This window comes from Macaca nemestrina, chromosome 2 (assembly GCF_043159975.1).
Source record: "Macaca nemestrina isolate mMacNem1 chromosome 2, mMacNem.hap1, whole genome shotgun sequence".
NCBI lineage: Eukaryota > Metazoa > Chordata > Mammalia > Primates > Cercopithecidae > Macaca > Macaca nemestrina.
Genome location: NC_092126.1, coordinates 32,563,636 through 32,577,695, shown reverse-complemented (window position 1 = coordinate 32,577,695; position 14,060 = coordinate 32,563,636). Strand labels below are relative to the sequence as shown.

At 47.3% G+C, this 14,060-nt stretch overlaps 1 protein-coding gene across 13 annotated transcripts in view; it reads right to left on the bottom strand.

The window, feature by feature from the left end:
• LOC105490408 (collagen like tail subunit of asymmetric acetylcholinesterase) overlaps positions 1-14,060 on the bottom strand; it is a 71,971-nt gene that overhangs the window by 39,721 nt on the left and 18,190 nt on the right. Inside the window, exon 1 of one of the 13 annotated variants that reach the window (XM_011755982.3) lies at positions 8,379-10,363. The exons of 10 other annotated variants lie outside the window; for them this stretch is intronic. In XM_011755982.3, coding sequence (XP_011754284.1) covers positions 8,379-8,454 — 76 coding nt within the window. In that variant the 5' untranslated portion in view covers positions 8,455-10,363. Of the gene's footprint in view, positions 1-10; positions 5,792-8,378; positions 10,364-14,060 lie in introns of those variants that run through there. 2 more of the 13 variants (XM_071090875.1, XM_071090882.1) reach the window with 2 other exon arrangements.

The window sequence follows — 14,060 nt, the reverse complement described above, 5'->3', positions numbered from 1 at the left end:
TTTGACTAACCTTGCACTTTATGTAAATGGAATCATACAATATGAACTCCTGTCTTTGGTTTCTCTTTCTTAACATGTTGTCTATGGGAATCATCTAGGTTGTTGTTTATCATTGTTACTGCTGAATAGAGTCCCACTGAGCGACTATATCACAACCTGCTCATCCATTCTGCTGAACACTGCTGATGTTCATTGGGTTGATACAACTATACATCCACCAGAATGGCTAAAATGAAAAGGACAGAATATAAGAAATGTGGCAAGGATGTGGAACAACCACAACTATCACACATTAGCTGGCCAGAATGTAAACCGATGCAACCTCTTTGGAAAATTGCTTGTTATCTTCTATTAAAGCTGAACATAGACATACACTTTAGCCCAGCAATTTCACTCCTAGGTTTCTACCAATAGAAAAGTGGGTGTATCCGGAATCATGATTGCAAGTGATCTTTAAAATTTCAGGTTCTGACTCCAAGCTTGAATCTCCTCCCCAGTATCTCTAAATGATGTGCATTGGCCAGGACCATATATGTGTTCTCTGGTGTTTGCCCTGAGACAGCCCTGATTTGTGTCCCTAACTAATGAATCCAGTGGGAGTTACTGCAAATGTTTCAAGATAAACTTTTTAGTTAAGAGCCAGCTTGAATGGTTATAGTTTTATTTTTATACCAACAAGTAAAAATTTCTCTTGAAATGGCCCTGAAAAAAAAAAATGGGTGTGTTTTCGCCAAAATGTATGCACTAAAATGTTCATAGCAGCAATATCCATAATAACCCAAAGCTATGCTTTTTCAGTTCTCAGTTTTGGTGTCACGATGTACCTTCGCTTCCACCCCTTCACAATACCTCTGACCTCACAGAACACGCGCGCCAGGTTGACCACCACATGCTCTCAGCCTTGAACCCACTTTTCTGTCTTATCTCCCAGGGGCCAGCATCTGCCAACCATCTCCACTTTGTGCTCCAGGACCTGCCTCAGACACTAGACAAGGGCTGAGTGCTCCCCAGAAGTCGCCAGGTCACGCGGTGTCCACAGGAATGGTGGCTCTGTGCACACACACTTCCTAGCACCCTTGATGATGGAGCATTCCACTGGCCTGTGCCAAAGGCCCTCAGCCCTCTCAGGCCCAATGCGACCTTTTATGGGAAATATTGTGTAAAGACACCTTTATTATCTGGAAATGAAATTCATAAATAATACAGCACACTGACACACGATTTAAAAAATCAATATCGTGCTCTTAATTCTACATAAAAGAAAAATATAAGAAAGTGATTTATGGGCCAGGCGTGGTGGCTAATGCCTGTAATCCCAGTACTTTGGGAGGCCGAGGCGGGCAGATCACGAGGTCAAGAGATGGAGACCATCCTGGTCAACATGGTGAAACCCCATCTCTACTAAAAATACAAAAATTAGCTGAGCATGGTGGCGTGTGCCTGTAGTCCTAGCTACTCAGGAGGCTGAGGCAGGAGAATTGCTTGAACCTGGGAGGTGGAGGTTGCAGTGAGCTGAGATTACTCCAACCTGGCAACAGAGCGAGACTCCATCTCAAAAAATAAAAGAAAGAAAGAAAGAAAAAAAAAAGTGACTCATGATATAAAAGTAAACATTTTGATTATAAGTGGTCAGACACAATATTAGAATACATAATGCTGTAGTTTGATGCTTGCACTTATGTGAAATCACAGTGAATGCAACAGCTCAAATACAGATTATGGTATTGGCAACTCCCATGCTACAAGGAATGTGTCCACCATGTGATGTGATTTTCTGAAATAATAAATAACACTGGGTAAAATTCCCAACTAGACAAAGCACAACCATTACTCTGTAATTGTAGTCTTAGAAAACTCAATTTATATTACAACAGTGCTTTAAAAATGCTGTGTAAAAGAGAATTCAGTTATAGAATGAGGTAATTATATATAGGTATGAATGTTCCTTGGGACATTTCAAAGTCATGTAGGATGTGGGACAATTCTGTCTCACCCTTTGCAAGATAGCTCTCACTCCTGACCCAGCTCAACAAACACAGTGGTGCTACCCATCCCGGCCTTTGAAACAACTAAAAATACCTTGAAAATTTCCAAAACGGCCCCAATGAAAACTGTTGGCCTATCTAATGCTTGGTGCTTAGCTTGGTCACAAAAAGTTCCATAGAACCCAACACCCAACACCAAAGCAACATCCATTCTAGGTCATACAAGTTAACGAGGGACTGAAGGAATTCACAAAAACAGGAACAACAGGTGGCCACCAGCTGGGATGGACCTGGCCATCTTTTGGGAAAGATGGAACTCGTGCTAATTCTGGAAGAGCAAGGAGAATTCAGACAGGAAGTCTTCCAGACCACAAAAATATCTGGGGAAGTCACGGGTACTTGAGCGAGGCCTTGAAGGGCCAGCTGGGGAGGTGGATGATGGAAGGAGGGGAGGCTCCCCGGGGAGCGGGAGGAATGGCAGGAGAGAGACCGTGTTCCATTCAGGGCTACTTGGATTGTGAGAAGCAGAGCTTCCCTCACGTGGGCTCTGGGGAAAAAGGAGATTTATCGTAAAGTTAACAACTGTCAGAAAGAGCTGGAGCCAGTGAGTCAATGGAGCATGACACTGTCCTGGTATTTCTCTTACCTTCCTCCATCCCCCGCCCCCCCATCTCCCTTTTTATGCTTCTTTCTGCGCATCTGATCCATTCCATCTTCTCTGGCGTCTTCACGCCCATCTTCCCATGACGGCTGACCCAGTCTTGCCTCACCTCTTTTACCTCCCCCATTTGTTTTGTCTGGAACATCCCCTTGTGGGTCTTAGTTCAAACATCCACCACAGGGAATCTGTTTGCCCAGCCAGGTGACAGGTCATGGGGGGAGCTGAGCAGAGCCTGCCCTGGACCAGGCTCAGATCCAGTCGTTAGCAGGATCTCAGGGTCTGTCACCAGCTCAACAGAGGCTATGGGAGGAGTTTCTCCTGAAGAAGGCAAGGCAGACAGGTGCTCCAAAATATGTCAAACAGGGCAGGCGTAGTGGCTCACGCCTGTAATCCCAACACTTTGGGAGGCTGAGGTGGGCAGATCACTTAAGGTCAGGAGTTCAAGAACAGCCTGACCAAATGGTGAAACCCCATCTCTACTGAAAATACAAAAATTTGCTGGGCGTGGTGGCACACGCTTGTAATCCCAGCTACTCGGGAGGCTGAGGCAGGAGAATCGCTTGAACTTGGGAGGCAGAGGTTGCAGTGAGCTGAGATTGTGCTATTGCACTCCAGCCCAGGCAAGAGTGAAACTCCATCTCAAACAAACAAACAAACAAACAAACAAAAAACATTAAACACAGCACAGAGGCAAGACACTTTAAGGTGGTCGCCTAATGAAGAGGAGGAACAGTGGGTGTTGGGGTCAGGATGCAGGGAAAGCTGGAAAGTTAATTTGGGGCTAGATCATGCCGTTTTGGATACCCCACAAAGGGGTTTAATATTTTTTTTGAGACCGAGTCTTGCTCTATCGCCCAGGCTGGAGTGCAGTGGTGCGATCTCGGCTCATTGCAAACTCAGCCTCCTGGGTTCATTGCCATTCTCCTGCCTCAGCCTCCTGAGTGGCTGGGACTACAGGCGCCCACCGCCACGCCCGGCTAATTTTATGTATTTTTAGTAGAGACAGGGTTTCCCCGTGTTAGCCAGGATGGTCTCCATCTCCCGACGTCGTGATCCGCCCGCCTCGGCCTCCCAAAGTGCTGGGATTACAGATGTGAGCCACCGCACCCGGCTGGGTTTAAGCTTTAATCGGAAAGTCGTAGGAAGCCACGGCAGGTGCAGGGTAAAGGAGTAACAGGATCAAAATGGTGCTGGAGAACACTGTGTGCAGGGAAGGTGCAGGTGTGTGGAGGACAGTCTTGGAGAATGGGAGCGTACAGCAGGGCACGGGAAAGGAAGGGAGGGACTGATGCAGAGAAACTGGGGACCAACGTGTTGCAGGAGGGAAAGAGCAGGGAGAATCAAGGGTGGTTTTGAAGTTGCAGGGGACCCGGGGCAACAATGGTCAGAGTTTGAGAAAGAAAAGTCACAGCAGGCACTAGTTTATGAGTATTAGACATTTATTCATTTGAGCACACTCTGCCAGGCACTGGGCCAGGCCTTGTGGGACGCAGAAAGTACCTAAATGGCATCTGTAGTTGGAAAGGCTTGCAGAGCCCAGAGGCCTGCTGCTTATACCCCACTCCTTACCCTTCCATAAGCAGTCCATCAAGAAGTATTCATGTGTTGCCTCTAACAGGAAGCTTTCCTTGACTTCCCAGGCCAAGATTGAGTGGCCCTGCTATATTTTTCTGTGGTTTTACCCCTATGCTAGGTTTTCTCCAAGGGGAAAAACTATTTCCTTGTATCCCTCTGACCAAACTGTGCTTTCTGGGAGAGCAGGAGCCAGCTTTTATCCTCAGGGTCTAGCACTGTATCTCACATACACTAGACACTCCACAAACATTTGCTGAATTAATAGTGACAAACACCACATGCAAGGCACCATTTAAGTGATTCACACATATAAATTCACCTAATCCTCACAGCAACCCTAAAAGCTAGGTACTACTTTTGTTATCATCATCTCCATTTTACAGATCTATTAACTGAGGCAAAGAGGTTAAGCAATTTGTCCGAAGTCATATAGCTAGTAAGTGACAGAGCCAGGCAGTCTAGTTCCAGAGCCCTTTCTCTTGAGCTCTACACCATGACTGCATGTGGTAGAAATGAAGGTCCCATAACAACAACTTGGGGCTAAAGCATCAGTGACCTCCAAGCAAAGGCTTCAGGGAACCAAGCTGGGTTTACTGACTCACTGCAAAGAGGTAGAACACACACGAGAAGGAACCGTGGGGCATCTCAGTTAGAGGATGCTGGGAAGGACTGATCCTAGGGTTGGGCTCTTGCTAGGTGATTGAGCGGACACTATGAGGAAATGAAGTATGGCTTCACTCTGAATTGGATGCCATCAGGAAGAAAGGGTCATTCTATAATTGAGTATCTTAATTCACATCTAGAAGAAGAGTGGAGCAAGACTAAAGCTGTGATTGGTTTTTTAAACAGCAGTAATCACTCATATTAGCAAGGACAGGAGAATGTTTAGTCATTTTTGTGGTTGGATGATAGTCCTGTTTTCGTCTATGTTCAGTTGTGATTGAGTGATTCTTATTTTCGTCTCGATCCATCACAGGGTGACCCTGTCTGATGATGGTGTTCTGTGACATCGCTTCTGTGTTGCAAAACACCAGGCTGAGCTCTGAGTGTCAGGGCAGCTCCAGCTGCCATGGGCTACTTTTCTCAGTGGTAAAATAATACGGATACATTGTTCCAGAACTTGACATTAATGCCAATGTATTCCTCTTCAACTTCTCCAAGTTTCCTAGAGGGTTGAGTAGCTAGGAGTGGGCAGCTTCAGTTGTAGGGTGGAGGAGGCTGGCAGGCTCACACCAATCCCAGAATGTTTTTAAGGTCCCCTGGCTACAGTTTCTCCTTTGCTTGTCTTTTGCCTCAGCACACAGCTAAGGGCTGAGGCTGCAGTGTTCCAAAAGCACCTGGGAAGCTGGCAGGCCCACACTGCTAATATGCATTCATCACCATTATTTTTCCAGACCATATATGGCCTCCAGTGCCTTCCTTCACCCAGCACCCTGTGTGGTCTTCCACTGATGAAGGACCTTGTATCATTTAAAGCAATCACTTCTCTCCTTTCTTCCTGGAAACTGGAGACCTCTTCAGTGACCACAAATTATCAGCTGCATTTCTGGCTGAGGCCTCTGCATTGTTCAGCTCCCCCACCCCATTCCCCTCACCCTTTCCCCCTTGACCCACTTTCTTCCCAGCAGGGGAAGGCCATCTATTTCTGCCCTCCCCTGACTCCCTGGAGCTGTTTGTTTTTAGGAGCCTAGTTTATTCACAGCTCATTCCTGCTCAGAATATTTCCATCAGGTGGACGTGTAGGGAGCAGCTTCCCCCTCCCTCCTCCCTCCCAGTCAACTAAGCCAGGACTTCACATGTCTATTTTGGTGTCATCCGAGTGGCCTGTGGGTCTGTATCATGGACCATCTCTGTAGAATCGTGTCTGAGCTCAGGCTCCAGTCTGGAAAAGCCCCGGAAGGCTCCGTTGTATTGAAAGCAATCCTGTGCGTACCTCCGTGGAGCCGCAGAAACCCGGGTGCAGTACGTGGCTCAGCACCAGGCAGCTGCCTTGGAAACGTCAACCACCACGGAACTTCAGGACCTCATGCCCCAACTTAAAGACATCAAGGTCGCCGGGCGCGGTGGCTCAAGCCTGTAATCCCAGCACTTTGGGAGGCCGAGACGGGCGGATCACGAGGTCAGGAGATCGAGACCATCCTGGCTAACACGGCGAAACCCCGTCTCTACTAAAAACACAAAAAATTAGCCGGGCGAGGTGGCGGCGCCTGTGGTCCCAGCTACTCGGGAGGCTGAGGCAGGAGAATGGCGGGAACCCGGGAGGCGGAGCTTGCAGTGAGCTGAGATCTGGCCACTGCACTCCAGCCTGGGTGACAGAGCGAGACTCCGTCTCAAAAAAAAAAAAAAAAAAAAAAAGACATCAAGGTCATGTTGTATGTGGCCAGTGCATTGCCAAATTCTGCGTAACTGTTTAATGCAGGCTTTGGGCAAGTGTTTGGGGCTTCTGCTGTTGATGATGCTGATTTTACCCTTTGGACTCAATACCCGTTCTTGAAAAGGAGACTTTCTCCTGTTTCATTTCAAGAAACTGAGGCACATCTTTGGAAAGAGATTCTCTCCAATTTACTCTTGGAAAGACATGAATTTGAATCAAAGAGTGTTAAGTCCGGGTGCAAGTGGCCATGTGAGCCAGTACAACTGACTTACTCAATCTGAAACTTAGTTTCCTCATCTGTACCACAAGGAGTTTTGTCCGAATCATCTCCAAAGTCCTTTAGTCTTTTTTGTTGTTTTTTTTTTTTTGAGACGAAGTCTCACAATGTTGCTCAGGCTCGAGTGCAGTGGTGCGTTCTCGGCCCACTGAAACCTCCGCCTCCCGGGTTCAAGCCACTCTCGTACCTCAGTCTCCTGAGTAGCTGGGATTATAGGCGTGTGCCACCATGCCTGGCTAATTTTTGTATTTTTAGTAGACACAGAGTTTTGTCATGTTGGCCAGGCTGGTCTCGAACTCCTGACCTCAGGTGATCCGCCTGCCTTAGCCTCTTAAAGTGTTGGGATTACAGGCGTGAGCCACTGCACCTGGCCTCCTTTAGTCCCTTTTTAAGATAAGTATGACACCAGAACCACCACTGTGTCCATCTTCATCTCCCCTCTTGCAAGGCCAGCCCTACAATAGGTTACTGGAAACAGCATTTTCCATTTCCGCCTTCTGTTTTTCCATCAAGTAGCCTTCCCTCCCACCCCCTCAACCCAACAAATGTGTCATTAGAAACTGCCAAAGGAAAGAACTGACATAAGCATCCTGCCTCAGCAGGTTGGGAGAATTACAAGTGCAGTCACATAACTGTTCCGCACCTGCCTGTCCAGTTGGTGGACTAGTCAGCTTTTTACTTCCTCCTCCTCCTTTGGGGCCTTTCCCTGCCTGTGGGAACTTGCATGAGAGAGAGAGACCCAAGAGAAGAGAGAAAGCCAAGGGTATATGCTTTATGACATCTTGGAGTGCTTTGACTTTATTGTAGTGAGTTGAGTCTCAGCTACAGTAAAGTTCTTACATTAACTGAATACAATTTGCCCAAAATTCCCCCCGATTCACTTGTTCCAGAGAAGGCTGAACCCTACAATTTTCCTTCAATCCCCACAACAAACCTTGAGAAACAAATTCTGATCCTAAAAGTTGCACATAATTTGAACTTCTCTGAAAGAACATGGTAGAGTTTGCCTTCTGCTGTATGCCCCCGAGCAGGCAAAGATGCAGCCTGCAAAGAACAATTTGGTGGTTTGGTGGCTGTGCCTCTGAGCCACATTACCCAAGGCAGTCCACTCAAGAGTGATGCAGAGTGTCTCAGCCACCCAACGCCAGCGGGGGCCCAGACCACAGAGCACAATTTTACTTCCAAGCCAAGGTACCAGCTGCCAGCCCGCCAGCCTGAAGTCAAGGTCACAAGAGGGACACAGACAAGTGCACACACCCGTGAGCAAGTACGCCAGGTCCCCACCAACTCTACTGTGAAACGCCTTTGCATTGCAATTTCAACACTGGCCGAGCAGTTTAAAATTTAAAGGCTTTCACAATGAGAAACAGCCCTGTGAAAGAAAAAAAAACTTAAAAAAATTTAAAGGCTACTGAAACCTCCTAGTACAGTCTGCTTTCCAAGAGTCTTTTTTCCAAAACAATGCATGTGCATCTGCGTGCACACCCACATGCACACACAACTCACCCAAGCAGCCTGCCGAGTAACAGAGCAGTCCTGAAATGATGAGCAGATGAGCGAGGCTGAATGATGAGCCCGTCATTGTGAGGCAAGGCCCAAAGCGGACTGGCCAGGGAACACTAGCCGGAGACAGGCTGAGATTCGTCACGCCTCCGAGTGCTCCCAGTGCCTGGCCTGTTTGGCATTAGGGGTGGGAGTTGGCCAATCCCTGCTCTGATGTTGTTTCTGCCCCAGATGCCAGGGGTCTGGGGCCAGCTCCTGGGAGCAGCAATGGGTAGGCAGCCCTGCTCCAGCTGCCCATGAACACTGCTGTAGGGGAGGCCTGGAGTACAAAAGTGCCTTCAGCCCAGGGGAGGACATAAGGTTGGGAGCCTGGGGATACTTAGCCCCTGCAAGCCAAGAGGAAATGGAGAGCAGTCAGTCAAACAGGCTGCTTTTCATTTGGCTCAAAAACCGCCTTGTCAATACTGCTCTGGTAAGCCTCAAAGTCAACCCCCACCGAGACTGTCCAAAGGGAGCCTGCCCTCCTCTGCTTCAGGGAAGACCTTCGTGGCCAGGGGTCTCAGCTCTCATCCCATCTGGGCCAAAGTGTTGCTGACAAAGCTAAACATAACCAAAACAACAACAACAACAACGAAACCACAAACAAACAAAATATATAGATTTCCAGAGGGCATGTGGGCAAGTCTTTTTGCATGAAGCCTGCCTATAACATAATAAGGTGGCATATACCAGTTACACATTTAAATCTATCTGGTTCTTTATAGGCACACCCAGTGCACAAGCATGGACACACAATATTTTAGATTATAAAAGACAAGATCATTATTATACTACTTAGCAATAAGCAGTGTTGTTTTAATCAGCTTAGTAAAGACCATAAGCTATAGCAGGAGTCAGCAAAGTTTTGCTATAAAGGGCCACACAGTAAATATTTAGGCTTTGTGGGTCACACAGTCTCTGTTACAACCTCACTTTGCCATTGTACAGGAAAGCAGCCATCGACAATACATAAAGGAATGAGTGTGGCCATGTTTTATAAAAGTTTATACAAAAATAGGAGGCAGGCTGGATTTGGCCCACAGGCTGTAGCTTGCCAAGCCCTACACTATAAACTTCGAAAGAAAGGACACTTACGTCCATTCATTCATTCATTTACTGTTTTAGTCATTCAGAAACACAGTAAGTACCAAATTGTGGAAGATACAATGACTAGACACAGTTCCTGCCCTTGGAATGTGTTGTTCAGTTTCATGGGAAGAGTACTGGCCCTGGAGTCATCCAAGTTGGGCTTAAGTCCTGGTTTTGCCACTTAGTAGCTGAGTGACCTTGAGGAAGTTATTCATTCTTTTGGAGTCTAAGCTTTCTTACTTGTAAAGTGGGCATGCAAAGCCAACTTTAATAATTTGTTGTGAGAATTAGAGCTACAGCTTTTGGAATTCCTGGCACAGAATAAGGGCTCTCTTATCGACATATTCTTGGATAACTGTTGTATAAGGCAAAAAAGAAGAGTGGCTAACATAGGGCAGGGATGCCTGAAGGGCTTTATAGAAGGAAGAAATGGGTAACAGTTGAGGGGGAGCGGGTCCAAGTGAGATATCAAGGAAGGATTCCTGGAAGAGGTGGCATTTCAGCTGATACTTGAAAGCAGAGGTTTGCTGTGTCAAGATGGGAGGAGTGGGAGCTGAGGCTTAGGCTGTGTTCCTTCTCTGGGGAATTCCCCTTTGTCCTTCTCAGAAACTGGGTCTGAGACCTCAGAGAAAGTAGCAATAAGGTCAGGGAGTCCTCAGTCCTGAGTCCTAGAGAGTTGCAGAAATATCTGCATCACATTTTCCCAACTTTCTCTATTCTCAGTCATATTCTTACAGCCCTTCATTTTTCAAATTTCATTTCACAAACCTTCAGAGATGGAAGTTTTGCCACTTTTCACACCAAAAGCACTTTTTTCTTTAACCACATGGCATCAAACTTTTTCTAAAAAGGTTGACATATGTAAACCACTCAGCTGTACTTTGTTTCATTATTGTAAAAACAAAAGTAGCTGGACTAGATGATTGCTGGGGTCCTGTCCAACTTAGCAGGTGTTGAATCTCTATTTGAACCTAATGGTTCAGGCTCACGAATATCTTCTGCCGCTTCTCTGTGTTTCTCTCCTTCTGCCGCTCTCTTTTCTGTCTCTGTCTTACTCTCTCTGTCTCTGTGTCTGTCTGTCTATAACTTTGTCTCATCCTCTGGCATCGTCTGTCTTCCCAAGCACGTACCATTGAATTTAAGTCAGATTTCTGGATGTATGCTCAACTACTTTTAACTGCTCTCCAGCCAAGTGTGCCAGACCGGGATTAAGAGCCCTGGTCTTTAGCCCTGGCACTAACTCACCGTGTGACCTAAGTCAACCCATTTCCCCTGTGGGTCTGGATTTTTCTAGATGTACAATGAAAGCCTTGGACCAGATGAGCTCTAACCCCTTCCCAGCTTTGGCATCTACCACGGTCTGTGATTCCTGAGACATCGATGGTTCCCAGACAGGGGTGAAGGATCTCCCCTCTTCCCCCTTAGTGAGCAATCTTTGCCCTCAAGTTCCCTCAGGTGCCTTAGCCTGGCACCAGTTCACCATGGCAGAGCTGCCTGCAAAATCTAATTCACAATACAAGTTTCCGGGGCCTTCCTGCAGCTGTCAGCAGGTGTCACATTCACAGTATTTTGTCTTAATTACAGCTCTGGGATTTATCAGCCAGGCTAGAGACCTCTTCTGGAATACGACATCCCTGGGAGCTGTTCCAGGCGCTCCTGTCCCTGCTGCTGCCACACAGAGGCCCGTTCCCTGCTGATGGGGCCAAAATTGATTCTGCTTTGCGTGCTCCTCATGCTGTGTCTCCCACCACTACCGCACAGAGAGCCTGTGCAGCACAGATAACTCCCACACCCTTCCCAGGGACCCAGAGGCAAAGACTGTCTGAGGCAGTGCCAAGGCTCCCACCAGCGTGGAGCACTTCACGTCTGCTGTCCCATCCCAGAACCCCGGTGGACAGAGAAATAGGTAGGAGGACCCAAGTTCTACCTTCCCACCGACAACCATTCCCTCCTTGGCCAAGCTTTGGTCAGGTTCCCCTGAGCCCTCTTCTTGACTAGGCCTTGAACGTGGGCTTCCGTGTCCATCCTTGCAGAGTCCAGTTACAGCCAGAATCTTGATAAGTCAGTTTAGAGAGAATCCCCCACCCTTGAGAACTGATCATCCTGGTCTGCCTTCAGCAAGAATCCTGTTAAGTTGGTTCAGTCAAAATCCCCCTATCATGATGTCTCCTCTTAGTAGTTTTTAATCCACTGACCCACCCAACCTGCTTTTTGGCTATAAATCCCCACTTGTCCTTGTAATGGAGCTAAGGTTGGTCTCTGTGTCCTATTACAATAGTCTTTAAACCTATTGCAATGGTCTTGGATAAAGTCTTCCTTACCATTTTAACCAGTGTCAGAATAATTTTTTCTTTAATCTCACCTCTAGATCCAATGGTTTTGTTTACTCAGGAGAGTCTTGTAAAAGACTGACCTCTGGGGGACAAACAGTCTTCATCTCATCTGCTAACTTGGACTGATTTTTTTTTTTTTTTTTTGAGATGGAGTTTTGCTCTTGTTGCTTAGGCTGGAGTGCAATGACATGATCTTGGTTCACTGCAACCTCTGCCTCTTGGATTCAAGCGATTCTCCTGCCTCAGCCTCCCGAGTAGCTGGGATTACAGGCACCTGCCACCACACCTGGCTAATTTTTTGTATTTTTAGTAGAGACAAGGTTTCACCATGTTGCCCAGGCTGGGCTTGAACTCATGACCTCAGGTTATCCACCTCCCTCAGCCTCCCAAAGTGCTGGGATTACAGACATGAGCCACCATGCCCAGCCTTTTATAAATTTTTTTTTTTAAATAAAGTCCCCCTCTGTCACCCAGGCTGCAGTGCCGCAGCGCGATCCTGGCTCGCTGCAACCTCCACCTTCTGGGTTCAAGAGATTCTAGTGCCTCAGACTCTGGAGTACCCAGAATTACAGGAAAAACACCATGCCTGGCTGTTTTTTGCATTTTTAGTAGAGACGGGGTTTCGCCATACTGCCCAGGCTGGTCTTGAACTCCTGGCCTCCTGTGATCTGCCCACCTTGGCCTCCCAAACTGCCAAGATTACAGGCGTGAGCCACCACGCCCAGCCTAACTTGCGCTGATTAATACAGGTTTCCTGGAATGCTGTGTTAAGAAGGACTCTGAGGAAAGAGGGCCATGACTTGTTAGTATCATCCTCCCCGAGATGAGAGGAAGGAGCATTGCCTGCGCTGCATACTTGCAGACTCTTGTTTGGCAAAACCCACATCATGAAATGACAATGACCCAGGCTCAGCATTTCCCAGGCATTATTGCATTTAACCCTCACAGCTGATTATCCCCATTTTACAGAGGAGAAAATGACTCTTGGAGAAGCTAAGTCACTTGATCTGGACCACATAGCTAGTACAGAATTGGAGTTAGAGTTCCAAAGGCACCTTGCACACAGCCCTAGGAGGAGGTGCCTTCCTGTGGTCATCTGACCCTGACCCTTGGTGATGGCTCACTGGTTCCCAACCACTTCCAACCTTCCTCCTGTCCTCACTGCTCTGGTCAAGGGGGGTGAGTTTCCCGGGCTAGCTGGCTGCCTCTTCTACTAACTCCCAGCCACTGATTTCCCATCAGAGGACCTCCTCTGAGTTGGGGCTGTGTGGAAAGGCTAACATTCCCCCCAAAATGTGTGCTCCCTCTTCCATAGGCCAGAGTGATCCCTGTGAAGTAGCTGCATTTCCCAGCCCTCTGCAGTTTAGAAAGGTGGGGGCATGTCATTATTCTTGCCAATGATTCTGCCTGGGTATACAGACTCAATTCCTGGGGGACAGTGGAGCCATGGGATGGAAAGGGCCTGCACCCCTGAATGCCAGAATGGAGGTGCACTGCCCCCAACCAGGGACACTGGTCAGTTAGGTGAGCAAAAAATAAATTTTGATTAGGATAAGCCACTAAAATGCTACATGTTATAGCAGATAGCATTGCCCTAACTCAGTTGTGAGGTGCCAACAATGGGAGACATTCCTTGATGTTCCCCACTCAATTCTTTGATCCCCGCAACAGCCCCACAAGGTACATATTAGTACTGTCATCCTCTTTTTCAGGTAAGGCTCAGGGAGATTAAGGGATGCACCCAAGGTCAAACGCAACAGTTACCAGCACACAGTGGAGATCCTCCACCGCCACCACCACCTAGAGAGAATGAGCAGGAAACCTCAGAAGAAATGGCACCCAAAGGAGTCAGAAGCGTTGCCTCAGCCAGCTAAGGTTGGAACCACTTACCAATGCCCAGAATCATGTCTTTCTAATCAAACCCAATGACTGTTCATCTCTGGGTTTCAGTTTCCTGGTTTGTAAACTCCCATGAGTAAATAATCTCTGCTTATCCCAAACACAGACAGGGTTCAATCAGGTGTGCCGGTGGTCTTCAATCAAACATGGGTTTACCTCCCCTATTCTGTTCTCCAAAGTGGGTGACAAATCTGCAACTCACTTGAAGTCCATCAATAAAAAGATGAATAAACAGATATATGATAGAGCAGTCACAGCAAAATGATAGCCAGTGCAGATTTGATGCGGTGCATGATTCGTTTTCTAGGGCTGGGGTAACAAAGTA